Genomic DNA, 20281 nt, shown 5'->3' with positions numbered 1-20281 from the left:
TCTCCTGAGGACTTGTTAGCAAGGGGAAGCCAGACACGGGCTACAAAACCACCCGCCCCTCCTCACGCAGACACCCGTGAGGGTGCCTCGCAGTTACTGACGCAGGTTTTGCTGCAGGGAGCTCGTTTCACATCACAGGAGCTCGGCTACCGGAGCCGGCAGAGCTCGGCGCACCATGTCTCTCCCAGCTTCCCCACGGAGGGGGCTGAGGGCCGAGGAAAGGCTGCGCCGGGCTGGGAGCAGCCCTTCGGAACCCCCCGTGTGCCACACCTTGGCCATGCTCCCCTGCTTGGCTTTGGGCAAATTGCTTAATCTCTCATTTTCCTGTTCCTCTGAAATTCCTCATCTCCTGGGGCTGCTGTGAGCATAGATCATCGAGACCTAAAGGGCCGAGGTATCGGAGAAAGGCTTTGGACAGGGTGGGGGTGAGAGAGGAAATAAACCGCTCCGCCGAGAGCGGAGAGAATTTGGAACGTGCATGAGAGCAGAGCCTGGCCTCAATGAACACCACAGCTAAAAATAAAGAGAGCAGGTCTTGTTTCAGTGAGCGCTAACCACTTCCAGACAGGAGGCGAGGGCCTTCAGGAGGGAACCGTGACCACCTAACAGAGACAGCTTTGTAATCCCAGGCTCAGGGGAGCTCGCTGGAAAAGCTACGTGTGCAATTCACTTGTGCTTGCAACTTAACCTTGGGACTACGCCGATCCGCGTGTCGCTGTGGAGGTTTGCATCTAAGAAACACTCGCAGGCAGTGGGGTTTGTGCGGTGCTGCATGTTATGGATTACGTGCAACAAACCCAGCACGAGCCTTTGCATCACCCCGGCACCCTTCCGCTGGGCTGCATTTCCACCTGGAACCAACCCCAGCCCCTCCTCGAGATTCCCCGTGCTGCGGCCAAAACCAAAATGACTTCTGAGGCCGTTTCAAACACTTCCCTCCTACTGCTGCGTTCATTGCTACCTCCAGCTGACCCCAACAGCTCTCCTGAGCATTGCTCTGCCACGACGCCGTACCAGAGCTCTCATACCTGCTGCGAAACACCCGAGCCCTCCTCCTACCTCACCTTGCGCTGCGTCACCCTCCTGCCTTGGGTCCGCTTTGACCATTTAGCCATGAAGCGTGTTCCTGCAGGGAAGGCTTGGGCGCTGCAGGGGATCTGGTACAGATCCTCCCCTCTGTTCAGGCTCCTTTCGATTATCCGACGGTTGGCACCTACCGTCTTCAATCACTGCCCTGGCAGCACGCTGCGGGTGGCAGAGATCGCCCCGTCCTCCATTTTACGTTCCCGGCTGTGGAGAGGAAGCACAGGGAAGGACACATTGCCCCCGCACAGCAACCTGCGGGCTCTGCCGTGCTCCCCCCGACTACCAGCTCCGTACAGCGGCTGCTAGATCTTCACCGCACCGAGAGAACCATGGGCTTTGCTTTGGAGGAAGCACCTGGTGCACACCCAGATCAGCTTTGTAAGCCATGGACTGCCTCCACTTACTGCTGCACACTGCCACTGACTCGAAGGAACGTTGTGCTGCTCCAGCTGCGGACACGTACCGCTTCTGGCTTCATACAGTGACCGACGGGGTTGCTGTGCCCAGGGGGGTTACTTTTTGTTAAGTGCTGTACCCCCAGCAGGAGGGCTCCTCTTCCTCAGCCCGCTGCTGCGGTCAGACCCTCGCCCCTTCGCTCTAAAGCATCCAGGAGGAAGACCAGAGCGGGGAGCGCCTACACACGTGCTGTGGGCAGATCTCTGGCCTGGTGGGACAGCGATGAGCAACCGAGGTGAACCTCAGCTGGTGTCTGCAGCAAGAAGAAATGCGCTCGCAGCCTGCTGGGGTAGCGGTGTTGGTAAAAGTCAGGATAGCCAGCAGCACAGAGCGGAGCGTGGCAGACAGCCAAGGAAAAGAGCAGAGAACCAAGTTGTTGCAGCTCAATGTTCAGATTTAAGCACCTTCTTCCCTCCAGAATTCAGTAAGGGGGAAGGTCTTAGCCACCCCCTCTGGTGAGAGAGATCCTGCACTAATCTCCAGTGCGTTCTTGCCTTGTAAGTTCTCGTATTCCTAGGATGCTGCTCCTTATCATGAGTACCTCCCCCATCAAAACACAGGCAGGGACCTGAAAAATCAGATGGCCGTGCAGCCTTCAGCTATGCTGAATTTCCCATCACCAAAGGAGAGTGGAGTGAAGCCCCCCTGACCGGAGGGGCTGTACACCAAGCCCAGCCCCTCCTCATGTTTGACTTCAGCTGTGGGCTTCCCTCCTCTCCCTGGTAAAATACCTGCTCTTATCTACAACAATTGCTCCAGCGAGCTGGCATTATCAGATCTAAATCTACGTCCCTTGCTCTGTGCTCTCAACATACTCCAGGTTGTACTTAAAAACATTCCGCTATTTGCTTCCCATCAGGGTTTTTTTTTCCTCACTCTTCCCCAGGAGCGGGAACCCAGGTGAGCCACACCGCCTCTCTGGGCTCCACGCAGGACTCGGCTTATCCAAATCCAGAAGCGGTGCTGACGTTTTTAAAATGGACGCTGCTTAAAGGTATTAGCAAGATTGAGTGCAGTTATCTTAACCTTGGGTGGCAGGCTTCGCTGATCCTAGCGGGCACCAGCCGAGTGGAACCATCCTTCAATCCAAGCAGTTTTACCAGCTTTTATTAGAAACACCAGCACATTTCAAGTTTCCTCTTTTTGATCACAAATATAGTATTTTTCCTCTTTTTAAGTACACAGCATGAGACACAGCATCAGGGCTTTCCATCTTTTTTTTTTTTTTTTTTTTTTTTTTTTACAGCGATTTCTTCTGGACAAGCTTTGGGTTAGTGTTCACTGACCTCACCCCAGCCCCAAACTTTGACATCTTGAATTGCTGAAGACGATTGCATGGGCAGATGAATCCAATGGTGGTGAAAAAGATACAATAGTTAAAAGTTTGCAAGAAAAGTTTAAGCAGAAACCCTCTACAGTTAAAAAGAATGAAGTAGCGCCGCAGCGCACTACTATTTTCACAGAACGGGGATAAAAGTTGAGATAAATCGTTTGCTCTTCTCCCCCCGTCCTCCCCCAACATCGTTCCAATAAAAACGTTCAGGCTGGAGGAAGCGCTAACTTAACGTGAAAAGCCACGTGTGCCCGGTGCTCCCCGCCGGAGCGGCAGCAGCTGCCGGGCAGGACACCTCGCTGGGTTTGCTGCAAATCCCACGCCAGTCGCACGTAATCGAGAAGCCTCAAGGTCTGAGTGATGGCATTTTAGGCTAGTCCTGGTTTTAGCTCACACCTACGCTGGGAAAGTTTCCCTGGACTTTTTACCTCCAAGAAAGTAATTCATTGCGGGGAGGAGGGGCAAGTATCCCAGGAACATGAGGGCATGGTGACAGGATATTAAAGGGAACATGTACATGATTTGTTATTTTTTATTCCACAGAAAACCCTCAAATCTAGACTCAGAGTTAACAGCAGAAAAATAGTGTTAAAGTCAATAGGTTCATATTTTACTGTAGACTAAATAAATTAGCCTAGAATTAACTCAATACTCTCTATTTTCCTTTCATTGGTGATCCTTCTCTAAATTAATGCAGTTTTTAAAAAGCAACGGCTATTAATAATTTATTCCAGTTAACCCTTACGGATGAACACCTGCAAATATTCAATGTAGGGGAACCATTTCCCTCTCCTCTCCCTCCCCGAAAAGGAAACAATCACTAAAGGGTGTTGTAAAACAGACATGCTACCTACAATACTCCATGTATCGTGCCACTCCTATCGATGCCTCTGGCTGCTCTGTGTAATGAGTGAATATTCATAGCCATGTCTTACAAAGAACATGATCAAAAAATATATAAATAAATAAAAACCTTAAACATTCTTACATGGATTTTAAAGAACAGAATACATGTTAAAAACTTCAGTAATTTATATCAATTTTAAGCAATACTTTATATACAATGGAAAAAAGACATGCATAGTCCAAATACAATGTTGAAAACAGCATTTTCATAACAAAAAACCCAAACACTAAGTGTTAATACCATGTACATGAATTCAAGAAGGACCACCCTTTTTGTCTGTTGCACACAGTTTATTTAACAATATGATATTATAAGTAAGAAATGAGTTTGTTTTTTTTTTTTACCATTCTATACAGTGATTGAATCTTCTTGGATTTTCTTATTTATAGTAATTATAGCGCTTGCATGATTTACACTAGAATTGCTTTTCCTCATTTCAAGTTTCACACAGAAGAAAGAAAGAAAAGAATGCTTCTTCTCTATTCAAATCAGCACGGTCTAAGAGTGATCATCCCTATTTTCATCTAAAACCAGTTTTATCAGAGAAACAAAGCAACAATTTCTACATCTGCAAGACAAGGATTTTGGCATTGGCCAATGTGTGTTTTTGTGTGCAAGAGTCAATTCCTATCTTTCCAGGGGTAATACTTCAAATGCCTGCAGAGTTCACTATAGAAAAAAAATCTTCCCGCAACGTGTCAAAGTTACCGGGATACATTATAATGTTGCATTATTTCAGGAAACAGTTTCTGAATATTATTTTTTCTTCTTTTAAACGCAAATGTTTAAAGTCTTGAAAATACAAATAAAAAATATGAATATAATGAACTTGTTTTCCCCATTAAAAAAAAGGTATGAGTCAACAGCAACAAAAAAATAAAAACCAAAAAAACCCACAAAAGAGACCAGATATTTTAACCGCCTGGCTTTAACAAAAAAATATATTCTTTGTATTGGTTTTTTTTTTTTTTTTTTAAACAGCAATTCATTCTTCCATGTGTAGGAAGCAGCAGTTCCATCTAGGATTCAAAACAACCCAGATGTCTGAATTTTCAGTACAAAATGTCCAAGAACACGAAAGGAAAAAAAAAAAAAAGTGATGCTCCCATAATGCTACAAACCCTCCACAAATTTTTCTAATGTGTCCCCGGTGGTGTCACCAACCAGAGACAATTCGTTAGACAACGCACTCCTGTTCGGGGTGTTTAGTTGTGGAAGCATTGCACTCTGTTCTGGGTTGCCCAAGTGTCCCTGATCCATGGAGCTAGCCATAGTAACTGCGAGTCCTGGGTGGGGGGAACCAGTCTGGGGAGAGACGTGGTGAGGTGACGGTTGGGGCTGTATCCTGGGTGACGGGCTGGAATGTGGTGGCTGGGACTGGGGACGGGGAGACTGAACGGGTGCTGGGGACCGCACCTGGTTGCTGAGGGAGGTGGCGATCTGCTGGCCAGGGAGATGAGACGCCTGCGGTTGTCCTGAGAGCATGTGCTGCTGTGGGCTCATGGGGTTAGGCTGGCCGGGGGACCCTATCTGCTGTTTCATCTGCTGCTGCTGCAGGATCCGCTGCTGCAGTGCTTGCTGGATGTTGGGAGTGCCGTCCGCGCCCATGCCGGGCTGGCCCATCTGGTTCAGCTGTCCCATCTGAGCCATCTGTCCCATGGACCCCCCCTGTATCGATATATGCTGCTGCATCCGCTGCTGCTGCATGGCTTGAGGGTAACCTCCTGGTCCTTGAGGCTGCTGGAACTGGTTATGTCCTGCCATCCCTCCTGCCATGCCAGCCCCTCCTTGCTGCTGCTGCTGCTGCTGCTGCTGCTGCTGCAGTAATTGCCGCCTCAGTATTTCTCGGTACTGCGGACTCATGTTTGCCATGCTAGGGTTGTGGCCGGGGTTCATAATGTTTATCGCTTGTCCCTGGGGATTCATAGCTCCCATCCCTTGCTGCTGGGGCGGAACGCTCGGTCTCTGCACTCCTGCTTGCATCGCGTTCATGTTCTGCAACCCTGCTTGAGCGTGCATGCCTGGCTGTTGCATGCCGGTCTGCGGCTGCTGCATCCCAGGCTGGGGCTGTATGCCTGCTTGCGGCTGCATCCCAGGCTGGTTAGCCACGTATTTGGCTGTTCTTTGCTTTATAAAAGCTGCCATAAGCTGAGGGTTGGATTTAAGGATATTAAGAACCTGCTGTTGCTGCTGCGGAGAACTTGGCGATTTCAAGGTCCTCAGTAAGTCCTGAAGGGCATTCGGGGGGATGCTCCGTGGCGGCTGCTGCACGCCCGGCATCCTTGGCCCAGCCACCGCTTGTGGCGTCGCCATTGGCATAACCGGTCTCGCCATTCCTGGCTGCATTGGTTGCTGCTGCGGCATTGGAGGTGACTGCCATTGTCCAGGCTGCATGTTGGACATCACTGGACCACTTACAGGGTTGGGCCGGGGTACATTCATGCTGACTTGCTGCATCTGGTTCACTGAACCCACCGTCGGGTTTACTAGTCCTGGGCGACCAGGAGGCAAACCATTGTTAATGTTGTTGACCCTGTAGAGCTGCTGCTGCTGCTGGGCAGCTTCTCTCTCAATCTGCCGAGCTGCTTCCACTGCGGCGGGCGGAGGCTGAGCCGGAGGTGGAGGTGCGGAAACCGGGTTTGCAGGTTTTCCTGTTGAAACAGTAGTAGGGGGCTGAGTTCTTGACACACTGGGAAAGCCAGCCGGTGACATACTTACAGGGGAAGGCTGGGGCTGGGGAGGAGGCTGTGGCGTTTGCGGTGTACTTGGCTGCTGTGTAGGGGTACCAGGCGTTGCTGAGGTAGGAGAAGGCAAACTTTGCTGAGGCACGTTTCGGGTGTTCATGGTAGCCATCCTTCTGCGCATGAGCTGAGCCTGCTGCAGGCGATGCTGGATCTGCTGCTGTCGAAGTTTGTGTTTGATATTGAGACAGAATGGCACAGGGCATTTGTTCTCTTGGCAGTGTTTGGCATGGTAGCAGCAAAGAGCTATGAGCTGTTTGCACACCGGACAGCCACCGTTGGTCTTGCGCTTGCAGCCCTTGGTGTGCTGGACAACCCGTTTCATCTTCTGGCAGGATGGCAATGAGCAGTTTGCATTGCGGCACTGACAGGCATGGACAAGGGACTGAATGCAGCGCTGGATGCTCAGTCGTCGCGACTCCTGGGGGCTCTTTGACTGTTGCTCTCCTTGGCTGTTGCTCTCATCATCCAGACCCAGGCCCCACTTAACCATCTTGTGGTCATGGCTCTTAGTGTTGTAGCAGTTAATGCAGAGGTCGTAGTCCTGAAAGCAAAGAAAACCCAGAGTTCAGTTGTCTACAGAGCACTAACTACACCAGCAAAAGAGCAGAACAGTAAGAGCGGTGCTAGGTGAGCAACACGAGCCTGGTGTGGAAGCACACCTCGGGGTTCAGTGGGTACAAACACAGAGCAGAATAAAAGCAGGACAACAGCCATGTGCTGTGAACAACTGCCCGTTTCAATTTACACCTGGTACACCGAGGTAGAGAAGCGGCTGCATAGCCTAGGGAGCCACCACGACAGTGGGAGTGGACCTTTGGGGCAGGGAGCGCTGGGCAGCTGAGGGCAGAAGCCACGTCACTGCCTCAGCAAAGCGAGCCTGCAGCACAAGTCTTGAGTACAGTGGCTAACAATGACAATAGGGGCTGTAATTGTATCTTCATTTTATTACATGAAAAAGTCTTGCAAGATTTGGGTTTTTTTGGTTTTCCCTTTTGATGACAGGAACTGTTTACTCTTCTGTGGTATCTACCGGGGTACCTACATAAGGAGGGCCAAAACCTCCAACTAGTAAGACAAACCTACTGTCACCTGCCTAAAAAATAGGGTTTGGCTCTCCATTTAGCTGTTCTTAGTGTAATTACTGACTAATCACTACTACCCTGAAATATGGTTTTTTTTAATCTCTAAAACAATCCTCAAATCAAGTGCAAGTTTCCTGCTAAGACAGACACCGATCTGAAAACCTGCTCAAACACCCACATTTTCAGTGCTCTGTCCTTTTTTTGCTGGAGGGAGGGCACTCCCTCACACAGAAGTACCCAGAAGAAACCTAAAGGCCATACCTCCTTCCACCACTTAATTCCCCTAGTGTGTACGATCCATTTCCTGCAGTCTTGCCTCAAGAAGCCCTGTTCAATGCTTTCCTCAGAGGGATTAATTAAGACTCTTCCACCACAAACCTGGCAATAACTTGCAGTGTAAAAACTAGGCTGCACTTATTCAAAATTTCTTTTTGTTCAGCTACAGCCAGAGGTCATCACAAGCCCTGTAGAGGCTACCTTCTCCACAAGTCCACCAGTATATAACTCCACGCATAACTGTTCTCTAACATAGTTCAGTGGAAGTGATCTATGCTGTAAAAGGACTAGTCATTAAAAGCATTGAGCCAAGTTAGGAAGCAATTATTTGGGCTGATCTGAAGGGCAGGCAACCTCTAATGCTGGCCCGAAGAGACAATGATGAAGAGCTGCGGCAGCCTCCTCACCCAGCTTTGCGGCAGCCTGGACGCGCGCCTGGCTGCGCTCCTTGCAACACGAAGTACCACGTACAAAGCGGAACGAAAGCTACCTTGCAGGAAGGTACGCTAACTTCTCTCGTGGACGTCCATTAATTGTGGATGAGTCCTGCAGATTCGGACTAGTCTGATGCAGTCAAACCCTACCATCCACTCCTAAAGTTCTTTAAAATTAAGTTAAAAACTTGTCTATGCAGAGGAGCCATAGTGGAATAAATGATGCAGCAGTAGCCATTCCAGAGTACTGGCATATTCCACGTTGAGAAACGAAAAACTAAAGGCACTTATTCTAGAAGAAGAGGTACCCCCCTGTGGTAGTCAACTTCCCTTAAGGCTTAGCAGCCTTTTTATCAGGATAGGCTTAATTTGGAGGAACTCTGGGCAGTATCCAAAATAAGAAATCAAGCCTGGCTGTAGGGCAAAAGAGAGCAGACGTCTCTGGTGATATACACCTACCTCACAGACAGTGCAATGCCACCTTGTTTCCACATGATGTTTGCACTCATTGCACGTATAGACAAAGCGATCCTGCCCTTGAGTATGTAGTTCTACCAGCATGCAGAGCGTGGACCACTTGGATCGGCGTAGTGAGGAGAACTCCCAGTGCTTATCTCTGGCTAAGGTGAGGAAGGCATCTCGCCCATCCATCAGATCACAGCTAAGTAATGGATCAGGGTCCACAATGGGAGGCAGAGTGTTAATTACAGGCCCAGCATGTAAATGAATCACAAAAAAGACCTGCAGATAAATGGGGGGTGGGGGGGAAGAAAAAGAAAAATCAATGAGGTTAGATAATCTTGCAGGAAAAAGCTCATGTTCTGTTGCAGTAATGGTCTGCTACAAATGTAATCTAATTAACTTAGTTTAGGCTAATCTCTTCCTATATGTTGTTACACAACACAAAAAGTTCTAGCACAATCATAAGCTTTACTCCTGATTTTTCAGTTCTGACTATCATCATGCCTGGATTTACAGGAATAAAACCTTTTTACGCAGTGTATTTTGACAGTACCTCTTTATGCTTTTCCATAGTGGCATACAGCTTCTGAGACAGATCATTGGACACATTTGGCATGCTGGGTTTCTTCTTGTTAGCTCTGCTGATGCTACTCTTATTCTTGTTGGTTTTTTTGTTGTTCTTTTTCTTGGCGTTTTTGCTGTCGCCCTGGCTTCCCTGCAATAAATGCATAGGAAAGACATTACACTTTATAGAGCTCTCTCCCATTCACTGTAGCTGAAAGCGAAACACTTCTGCTGTCAATAATAGAACTTTGTTCCAATGCCTGCAAATCTGTGTTAAATATATCCTATCTTCCAGGAAAAATCAAAAGCCAAACTAGCAGGCAAATTCAAACGTTGTTTAAAAATAGATTTTTAAAGTATGCATATACATTAAATAATTCGTATCTTACACTTATTTTTGTTCCTTCTCAAACACTGTACTTCAGCTTCCACTGCTTGCTTTACAAGATCTTATAGATATTCAATGACAAAATCAGTTACAAATAAAATGGACTTTAAAAAATTCCAGAAGTGCAGTATTTTGCTTTTTTGTGCATTTGGGGTTTCACATACTTGCTTAAGCTTTGATTTAACATTTTGGGGGTTTTGTTTGGTTGTTTTTATTGAACAAATTTAGGGCTAGTACACAAATAACATCATGCAGGATTTGAAACTAACAAAATACATTATTCTCCATCCTGAAGACTTACTGCTGCATATGCAACTCCAAAAAAAATCCCCCAAACCTTCACTTGTGTCTAGTTACAACAACATAGACCACAGTGACCATATACTGAATACTAGATGTAAGTAAAGAGAGTAAAAAATAGCAGATGATGCTATTTAGATGACCTGTGAAAACATAAATAACTTTTAGACTTCTCATGTCCTTGAAAAATAAAAACCCAAGCCCTCAGCAGAGAGCTCACCACTCAGTAAAAATCCCCTCTCTAACTGCTAGAATGCTGGTTATCATAATATTAAAAATCAGCTACTGAAATACCCTGATATACATACACACGCAAGAAAGTTTCATGAACACTATGTACAACAAGCAAACACAGGGTTTATCCGCAAGCATATTTATTCAAAGGAAACAAAAATATTCCAACTGAAGAAACGAATTCTATACACAGACTGTTGCCATCCTTCCATTCCATTAATTAGGCTTAGATAGAAATTCCCTGTCCACTCTTCGTTTTTCTGTAACTAATCTTACTGATTTTTTGACCAAACCTGTTTGGAAATTAGAATTATACTATTTTATGGGAAACCAGACAGAGCTCTAAGTGATTAGAAGATATTCAGAAACGAGCTATTGTATGTTCCCATCTTGGCTTCCCCAAAATTTTTTACCCTCCTGATAGAATTAGGGCATGTCCTCCTTTGCCTATGCATTCTAGAGCATCAACATAATTTTAAAATTTAAACACCAAAAGGAAGAATAGATTGAAACTTAGCTGACAATACAATTCTAAGTTTGCTTTCTGCTCCACCTTTAACAAGTTCATATTTGGTCAATTGTACAAAGCTATTCCAAAATGTTTTAAGAAGTTATACGATTGTTTTTGTACTACTTCATTTTGATAGCATTTAACATATTGCCAGAGATGCTGACCGCATGGTTACTCCGTGAGCTTTGTCCCTTCAGAACCTTTTTCAAGAACTTCCGAATATTTACCACCTCTTTAGACTCTCTTTAAGAAGCACTCTCTCCACATATACAAAGTTTACGACTAAGAATTTAAGAAAAGAGACACATTCTGTACCACCTCAATACAAGGCAAATTGCAAAGATTCATCAAGTGCTTCTACACGTGGAGATCCCCATTGCTGGGCAGAGCTTCCTCCACGAAGTGACACCAGTTTAGGTGACTGCACTGGAGAAGTTCTCATGCTTTTAATTTCACTCCTTTTTCTGAGCCAAGTGGCAAAGACCACACTGTTACATTTTTTGTTGCGTTCTTGGATGACATCATCAGCAACTTGGATGCAGATTTTGCTCCCCTGCTACCCCAAGCAACATCAATGGCATTAAGTGGGAGCATAGGGATGTTAACAGCCGAGGCTGCATCTTCTCACTTTAGGCAGACAACCTGTATGAGTTTCACAGTTAGCTGTTCTGGGCTTTTTAAAACACCTTTTTCCCCTCTTAGATGTAGAGGTTTACACTGGCGTTTTTCACCGGAAGGGCATGCTATGATTTACTGAAAGTGATACTGTTAGTGAAAGAGGACTGCAACGTGAATTCCAAGCCTTGTCTTTCAGTTACTTCTATACTGCTATGGTTGTTGAGATATTTCAGTATTAAAAGTTACATTTAGAAGGAACAAGGTGAAAACTATTAACTTTACATTTCCATAAAAAACATAGCAGCAAACTGTATTAGCTTTGAAGGAGCTGCTAAGGTTTAATAGGAGGAATTTTCTGACGATGAAATTGATGGATTAAGGTCTATCACTCCATATCAGTCACACGTAATACATACTGTATGCAAATTGTCACCGCATCTAAGCTGAATGCAGCCCCTCCCCAGTTAAAGGTTTTTGGTTCCATCTCAATCTGCTAGATTTCAGACCTTCCTACTCTATTTATTTTCAAAACACCTTGCTGCAAATCACAAGTAAAAGGGACAGTGTAAAAGCGCTAAGACCATTTGGATACAGATACAATCAAGACAGAAATAAAAATGAATAATGAAATTCTGGCCAGGACCCTGAGAAAGTAAGTTTTTTTTTTTTAAATATACAAAGAGAGAATGCTGATGAAGGAACATCACCATCAGGATCAATGTTTCACACCAATGCAAAGCTTGCAACAAATACTTTTAAATTTCAGCCCCCTACTGTTGCAAACGACTACAAGTATTTTTGCTTCAATAACAGCAAAATTTAATTCAGCTTTGAAAAATACAGCATCTTTCAAAATACAAATACCGAAGGTGATTTGTAAAGGTGCGAACCAGAAGCTCAGCCAAATGACTGCAAGCAAATGTAGCAGTCATGATGCAATCCAAAAGTAGCTTAACACATTCTCTGAGAACAGAGATGCTGAACTGACATAACTGACTTCTGATTCTGTTAAAAAAATAACAAGCCATCAGTGTATTTGTTATCCAAGAAGAAAACCACAAATGCAGATAAAGGGAACCCTGATTTAACGTCTGATGTGAATGACCTTTTCTAATTTACTGGATGTGAACTCTCTAATTTATTAAAGCGTTAATTGTCAGCTTTGTGAGCCAGAAGCAAATACAGCATATAAAGTTAACTCACCTCTGTTGTTTCACTAGCTGCAGTGCTTTCTTCCTTCTTCCTTTCCTCCTCCTCCTGCTCCAGCTCCTTGATGCTTTCTTCCAGCACATTGGGCCAGAAATCACCTTCAAAGTAAGGCAGCTCCTTGGCACTTGTCAGCCTGTCCTCAGTTGCTTGTTTGAAGATGTCCTGTTAAGCACATCACACAATACCAAGAACAAATAAATGAAGACCATTTAGGATAGAGAGGAGAACCAGAGACATGATCCAGTGCTACACTGAACCGCTGTGCCTCACTTGCAGCCCACGGCCCGCTCCTGGCAGGACACCTTTTCTGGGTACAGCGCGAAGAACTGGCCTGGCAATACTGGTAACAGCCCGCTGCATCATGCAGTGGAGGTTCAGGAGAGCCTCAGCAGCTGTCCTTCTCCTGACATGATGGGAGAGGCTAAGATACCGCTGGAAAACGTAACAAACCCCTCCCTGGTAACTACGCCAATTAAAAATGAAGCCTACATAACTTCGCTTTTCCTACACTGCTCCTGGACAAGAGCAGGAACTGTTCTAGTGACAGCAAGTGCGTCTCATCCAGCCCTTTCCCTTACAAATTTGAAAGCACGTAAGCACTTCAATGCCTGCGTCTGGGCTGTGCATCATACGTGCAATAAGCCTGATAACGCCAGGAAGAATCCCTGAATGCGCCGGCCAACTACTACACACAGGAATATTAAAGTCTGGTTGTGGTAGGGCGACTGCGCGCAGCCTGTGTCCTTCGCTGACCGCTGGCTCTGTGGACCACCCGGCCAGAAAGACTGGGGACCACTGAGAGGAACAGGTATTCTGAAAAGGAACAGGTACTTCAAAAAAAACCACCTCCAGAACAACTGTTCTGGAGTGTGCAGACACAACTGTGCAGTGTGTTTAACAAGCACATACAAGACTAGCCAATTTTCTTCTTCGGATTCATTTCAAGACTACCTTATTAGGAGAGACACAGATTTTCTAGCTCTTTGCTACGCCGGATCAGATGACAAGGCTTGCTATATCCTGTTCTATTCCACACATTTTGTAACTGTCACCTGCAATCAAAACATCAATTTTTTCCAGCACTGTCACTACCATTAAGAAATTCTTGTAAATTTTAGCATGTAAGGAGTGGCAAATGCTACCTTTGCCATCTTCAACGTATTTCCTTGGGTACATGTGTGATACTCTCAGATTATGAAAATCAACCTTTTTCTCTTCAAGTGAAGAAGCTGTTTCATATGCAGTTTTTTTGATTTCACACTAGTGGGGTCCAGTATTCCACCTGATCCTCCAGAATCACCAGAAGCAAAAAACTTCTATAAACCTTAACAAGCTATATACTTCCTTGCCTAGAAGACTGCAGCGAAAGACAAGTACGCGAAGGCAGGCTCTTGCACACTTCTCTTAATGCAGAAACCAAACCTTAGGAATTTTCAGTCTGAAATGCAGAACCTCCAAGAAAAATCTAAGTAAATGAAGATACTAGCTGAGAATAAAAACCCTTGTACAACACTACCACTTATGAAACAACTACTACTTATGAAACAACATAAGCTACCTTCAAATGAAAAGTCCATAAAAATTAATACAGGAAGTAAATAGTAGCAAACCTTGTAGTCATGAATGATTCTCTCAGCAAATGCCTTATCCAGCATCTTCTTATACCATTCTTGCAAACGTTTGGGTTTGGGTATTTTCTGGTCAGGCGGATGGCAATGAAAAATATAGTCATCTCCTTCACTTGGGGGACAGGCCCAGATGTGTCCTGTCACATACCTGCGTTTCACAAACAAGAAAAAATTTTAACCATTTTGACTACCATCTTAAAATTAACTCAGACAAACTGACATATAAATTCAGACCTCTGGCTTTTTGTTTTTCCCACCTTCTTTTCTTTCTTCTTTGTAACAAAGATGCTGAGGCAATAACCTCTATTTATACAAGATATGAGAAAAGGTCTGGGATATAATAATGAAGCTTAAACATCAAGTGAACCTCTGATAAAAAGAATGATATGCTGTCAGTTTAAGAATCCTAACAACAGAAAAACCACCTTAGTGATAAAATCCAAATTTCTCTCTCCACTGCAGAAGAGGCGTGAGTTCCACATATCTCAGAGAGGGCAGAAGGAAAGAGAGACTATCCTAAGTAAAAAGCTACTTGGCGTCTTGGATAAAAAAATGCTAAAAAAAAAAAAAAGATTTCTTTCTTTACAAATATCTCACTTACCCAAGTTTCTTCACGTACTCCAAATATCCGATGAGGATTTCATGATAAACTGCAGTTCGGAGACAACGGGGGCGGAAGAAATGAATACTATCCAGATACGATATGTACACACGCCTATAGTAATGAGAGAAGAATGATAGAAAATCACGTATGGCTGAATGCCTGTTTCATCTGCTGAGAACTGACTTTTATACTAGATATATATACAGCCATACTGAACAAAGAAAAATTCACGATGATATTATTTTAATGCACACTTAAGCGTCCTAATGTGGTATAAACAGTTCTCAAAACCAAAAGATAGGTAGCATTTTTTTAGACAGCAAGAATATACATTGAGAAGCAAAATTAAATACAGAACACAAAAAACTATCACTTTTATTGTGATATTTGTTTTCCCCTTCAAAATCATCTGCAGTCATACAGTAGGACTTATTTGTGCCACAGAATTTAAACGTATCTCCCAATCGTCTGTATTTGAGAGTAATTGTCCAGTGAACGTAGCAAGATGCTCTCTGTGCAGGCACCACTGGTGCAGAAATGAAAGAGTACCTTGTATTAGGAGGGGGGCAATCCGAGCCATACTCCTGTACGTGCATGCCAAAGAAGCACACGTCTACTCCGTCTATCTCCTCAAATGCAAACAGAGCTTTGGTACGGTAAGGGAAAGATTCTGACATCTCACCAGAATCCACAAATCTGTAGGAAAGGGTGGTAGGAAGGAACAGGAAAAACAACAACAACAAAAAGCCAATTATTAAACCAGTGTCCTACTAGAATGAGGAAATTCTTTTTAAGCTTATTTTTAACTCATTAGAAATATCTATGCAGAAGTTAAATAGGGTCAGATCAGAGCTGCATTAAAACAGGGAGTCCTGTCAATGCAAGGTCTGTTACTAGAAAACTCACGGAAAGACAGTTTCCGTATAGTTAACGTATGACTGAACAGGCAAGCGTTGAGTACAAGAGCATCCTCAGAAACCGCAAGCCTTTAAATATGTTGCAGATTAGAAAACCTGATGCATTACAATGAAGTGCTGTCACATAAACACTGTCTTTATGAATTAAAACCAAAATACTTCATAGAATAAACCTTTTAAGCTTTTCATTTATGATGAAGCAAGTTAAACATAACTTCTGAAAGCTAAAGTACTTATAAAAACACAACAAAATGAAGGAACAGTAAGGAACAGAACCTCAGCAACTGTTCCAAACTAATGAATTCTGTAATGCTAACCACAATGTGGCCAGACTCTCTCTCAAGATTTATATTACTAACAAAACCCAGGATGTCCCTGCTACCCGCCCCCAAACAGTCAAAAATACAATTGTCACCTCCTCCCAGTCCATTTACTGCATACTGCTTTTTTTTACCTTTCATAATCTTACTCATGCCTAAGTTTCAAAAACGTGCAAAGGGATTAAGGTGCAAGTTGGCACAGTTTTGCAATATTTATGCAGGGAGACTTCAAAATTAAGAAAGAAAAATCAAGATCACCTTTATTGTAATTAATAGAACTAACCTGGATTTCATTCCTGGTTTAACTTCTACTGTCTTATCTGAACTTGCAACTACTCTAACAAAGACCTCTCCAGCTTCAGGATGATTCTGTCGCCGCAAAAATTTGTTTACTCTATCTTCCAAATGGTTTCCTAAACGCGTAGTCTGTAGCCCTAGAAATGAATGGGGAGAACATGACAACAGAAACGTTAATACTGGAGAAATCACTGTTAAGTCAGGGTGTTACCACACTTGTAAGGTCTTTCAGCTTGCTTCTCTGTATAGAAGTCAGCTTTTTTCCCTTTGTTTTACCTCCATATGAAAATGTGATGTTTTTATTTACGCAGCCAAAATTTAAAAAGCAAAACCATCCGTGTTTTTAACCCAAGCCTTAAGTGTTCATACCCTAACGTGGAAACTAAAACCACTATAGTAGGAAAATTACTTAGTAAGTGAACTAACAAAGAAGGCTTTACGTAGCATTTTTAAATTTGCAGGCTTATTTTATGAACACTGCAAATGTTTTTTTCCTAACAAAAACACTATCTGGCTGTTTGACAGAGATTACATCACTTTATAGATCTGGCTCAATGCCACACCTTTTCAAGCGAAGCAAAGCAAATCAACAGAAATGAAAAGCCTTTTGACTTCAATGGAGATTTCATCGCTTTTTCTTTTCTTTTCTTTTCAAGAGAGCTTTTAGATTGAACAGTTACAGTAATCTGCACGTAAAGCTTAAATAGTTCTTGCACAGCGACAGAGGTCTGTAAAAGTTCAAGTCCACATATTGTCCAGATCCTCTCTCTTGGTCTTTACATTTATAATTAGCTTTTGCGGGGATAGCTGGTTTTGTAGTATTACAGGATGTGATGGTTTTCAAATAAATCCACAACAAATTACAGAAATTAAGATTTTGGTTTAAATTAAGAAAACAGAAGTAACACACTGTTTTGACTTGAAGATTTAAGACTATTTCTCTTATACTATACTTATTTTACCAACTTCTACTTCATTTTTAAGGTCAGTCTGCTATCTTTTCCAAAGTGATGGCGCAATCTACAGATGTTCATCTTACTAGAATGCATTTAATTTTTGAGCTCTCTATTGCTTCATTTTTCAGCTGTTATTTGGCTACTGCCACAAGACCGTTGGTTCTTCTTCCCGACTACTGAGCTTGCATACAGAATGCTGCAGTGAAATATCTATGCTAAAAATTATTTTAGGCTCCCATACTGGCAAAAAAAGCCACATATAGTCAAAGGAAGATCTCACTAAGGGATTTATATACTTAAAATTTTATTTCACAATCAGTTTATAGAAATTGCCAAATGCGGCAATCTTGTTTTACAGCTTTTAGTCTGTCCCCTTGTCCAGTGAGATTCTATGGTTATAACCAGCAGAACACAGCCTAAATATCATTTAACTGGGAGCCAATAATTAAATTTAAAGGCAGGTTAAAGTAAAAATACACTATGCCCTTTACCAATTCCAATACACCGGCCTTTTCCAGTGTTTCCCAGCCAATACAATATATTGAGCTTTCCATATATAATAGAAGGGGGTTGATTTTAAAGGAAATTCAAAGAATTTTAAAGAAAATTCACAAATATTTTCTGAAGAAATTATTTAGTTTTGTTGAGTTCTCCAAAAACAACCAGAAAAAAAAGAAACAGCTCATTTCAGCTGATGAGTTGGTACATTTTTAGAAAGCCATTTTAGTTAACTCTACTGTCTTCTTGTGTTTTCATTTTATCTTCTTTCCAATGCTAAGCAACCAAAGGGTATCTGCTTCCTTCCTTATGCTGCAATGCATTAAGACTTGAAAAACAAAACAAAGACCAGATATGAAGATAAAAGAAATAGGCAGCATTAAGATTGCATGCACCGTAAGGGAAGGAACCAAAAGCCGCATAATTTGACATAATAGGACGTGCAAATTCTTTTAGAAAGCAACCAGATTTTGGTTCTTGGACACCTCTAATGTATGTACTTCCAATAAAAGCTCAGGTCTCAATGAAAACTGCAGTGCAAACTTGAAAAAAGGCATCCAAACTGGTAACAACATAGCGGCTTTCACTGCTTGAGTACAGAAGCTTTGTTGCTGCAGCCATGGCCAGACATTTGTTACTGGATGAGTAATCGGACAGATAGGAAGAAAGTCAGACTTCTGGCTTACTGTGACTTTTTGTCAGGAAACTACTTTGGGTGACTTATTTGTCAGGATATCTTTTGTCTTTGAACGTCTCTGCATTAGCTACTGGTTAAGTAATATTTGTAGATTTTCTTAGTATGAAAAATACTTCAAAAGTTAGGAATTTCACAGCATAAACCAGCTGTACACTGGTTTATAGGTTATATTTGGCATGCTATCAGTCAGCTTTATGCAACTTACTTGCAATGTTGTTAAGATAACCAATTTTACTTAATATACATTAGGAATATGAATGTTACCATAACAGCTGAACAATAGCTTGCAGCTGAGGGACATGCCATCTTGATTATTAGCAGTTGTGCAAGCATGCTTGAGAGGGCATAGAAATATTGATGGCAATTCAGTAAGTAAAGGTTTTTATGGGGAGGGAGGGGGAAAGGAGAGGAAACAGGTTGATGTTTCAAACTTTCATTGCTCGTGTTTGTTTTTAGGTCAGTAGTAAGACCAAGATTTTGACAACAAGACCAGGCTTTCCTTCCCTGTTCCTGTGTTTCCACTAGAGTACTTTTAAAGAAAACTGACCTCAAGAGCTGAGCCCACCAGTGGATTACAGCTGGCAGCAAGACTCAAATCATCATGGGAAAAAGAAAACAAGATAGCCAAACAGCAGGGAAAGGAGAAGGAAAAGGAGAACAATGGAAAAGAAAAAAGCATCATTATTTCCCTGTCCAGATCCCCAAAGAACAGAATGGTTACCTTAAACTAAATGCTGATTACTCAAACTTTAAGCAACACCACAGAACAACTGCAGACATCCAAGAAATCGCATACTTATTTAAGAAAATTTACATCAATATATGCTGTAAAGGCAGCATAGAAGAGAAGAGACATCTATTTAAAATGGTTATCTAAAACTACATTTTTATTTCATCATTTTACTAATGTTCTCTTACAATTTTAATCTGTCTTTAACGAGACTAATTTTAATCTTTTTAAGAATACTATCTTGCATGCATCAAGTTACTCCAGAGACCGTTTTGACTACTGTAACCTAATATGTCTCATACAGCATTATCATCTCCAAATTATCCCCCTTTAAATCTCCTATTATGCAATCAACCACACATAAAATTATCAAGAAGTTACATTTAATGCAAAACCACACCTTTATTAAAATTTGGAAGATTCAGGCTTGCAAAGTCACAGTATGACAAGGTAATGCCCAGAACTTCCAAGGACCAAAGAAGGACAAGAGAAGAATCAAGTGTACCTGCAAGTTCTAGTTGTTCAAGTGTCTGAATCACCCTCTCAGTTTCTACACTCACTTTATTTTTCTACTCTATGCCACTGACACCGCATTTCCGATGCTAACCCCTGCTTTCCCTTCCCCCAAAACGTCTACGAGTAGAAGTTATCAAATTATATTCTCTGATATTAAATGCACGCAAAGAACGCCTGTGTAAGGATTACTAAGGAGACTGAGACAACTTGACCTGGCAGCTTTTGGCGCTCTCTTTAGTGCACATTTCAACAAAATTACGACAATGGTTACTCCCAAGGAAATCTAGACGTGTAGTACAATTGGTTACTTATTCCAGCAGACAGTTCTTACACCACAGTGCACTCCAAGCAAGAAAAGCTCTTCAAATACGTTAGTACTTGGCACTACCACAGTACACCTGAAATGCAGTACAACTTGTTACTACATGTTATTTGAAGGGCAAAGAGGTGACAGTAATTCACTACAGTTTCAACGTTACATGGAAACATGTCTAAATATAGCCAGTAAAGTGCA

At 42.9% G+C, this 20281-nt stretch overlaps 1 protein-coding gene across 13 annotated transcripts in view; it reads right to left on the bottom strand.

The window, feature by feature from the left end:
* Window positions 1-3393: 3393 nt before the first annotated feature.
* Window positions 3394-20281, bottom strand: part of CREBBP (CREB binding lysine acetyltransferase) — a 96502-nt gene continuing 79614 nt past the window's right edge. For all 13 annotated transcript variants that reach the window (XM_075165934.1, XM_075165927.1, XM_075165931.1 and 10 more), the window contains 8 exons: window positions 16357-16507; window positions 15386-15532; window positions 14834-14947; window positions 14215-14380; window positions 12599-12766; window positions 9334-9495; window positions 8778-9059; window positions 3394-7067 (listed from right to left, as the gene is read on the bottom strand). In XM_075165934.1, coding sequence (XP_075022035.1) covers window positions 4896-7067; window positions 8778-9059; window positions 9334-9495; window positions 12599-12766; window positions 14215-14380; window positions 14834-14947; window positions 15386-15532; window positions 16357-16507 — 3362 coding nt within the window. In that variant the 3' untranslated portion in view covers window positions 3394-4895. The remainder of the gene's footprint in view (window positions 7068-8777; window positions 9060-9333; window positions 9496-12598; window positions 12767-14214; window positions 14381-14833; window positions 14948-15385; window positions 15533-16356; window positions 16508-20281) is intronic.

Source organism: Calonectris borealis, chromosome 16 (genome assembly GCF_964195595.1).
Source record: "Calonectris borealis chromosome 16, bCalBor7.hap1.2, whole genome shotgun sequence".
NCBI lineage: Eukaryota > Metazoa > Chordata > Aves > Procellariiformes > Procellariidae > Calonectris > Calonectris borealis.
The sequence above is the reverse complement of the archived record's forward strand: the minus strand, read 5'-3'. Positions and strand labels throughout refer to the sequence as shown.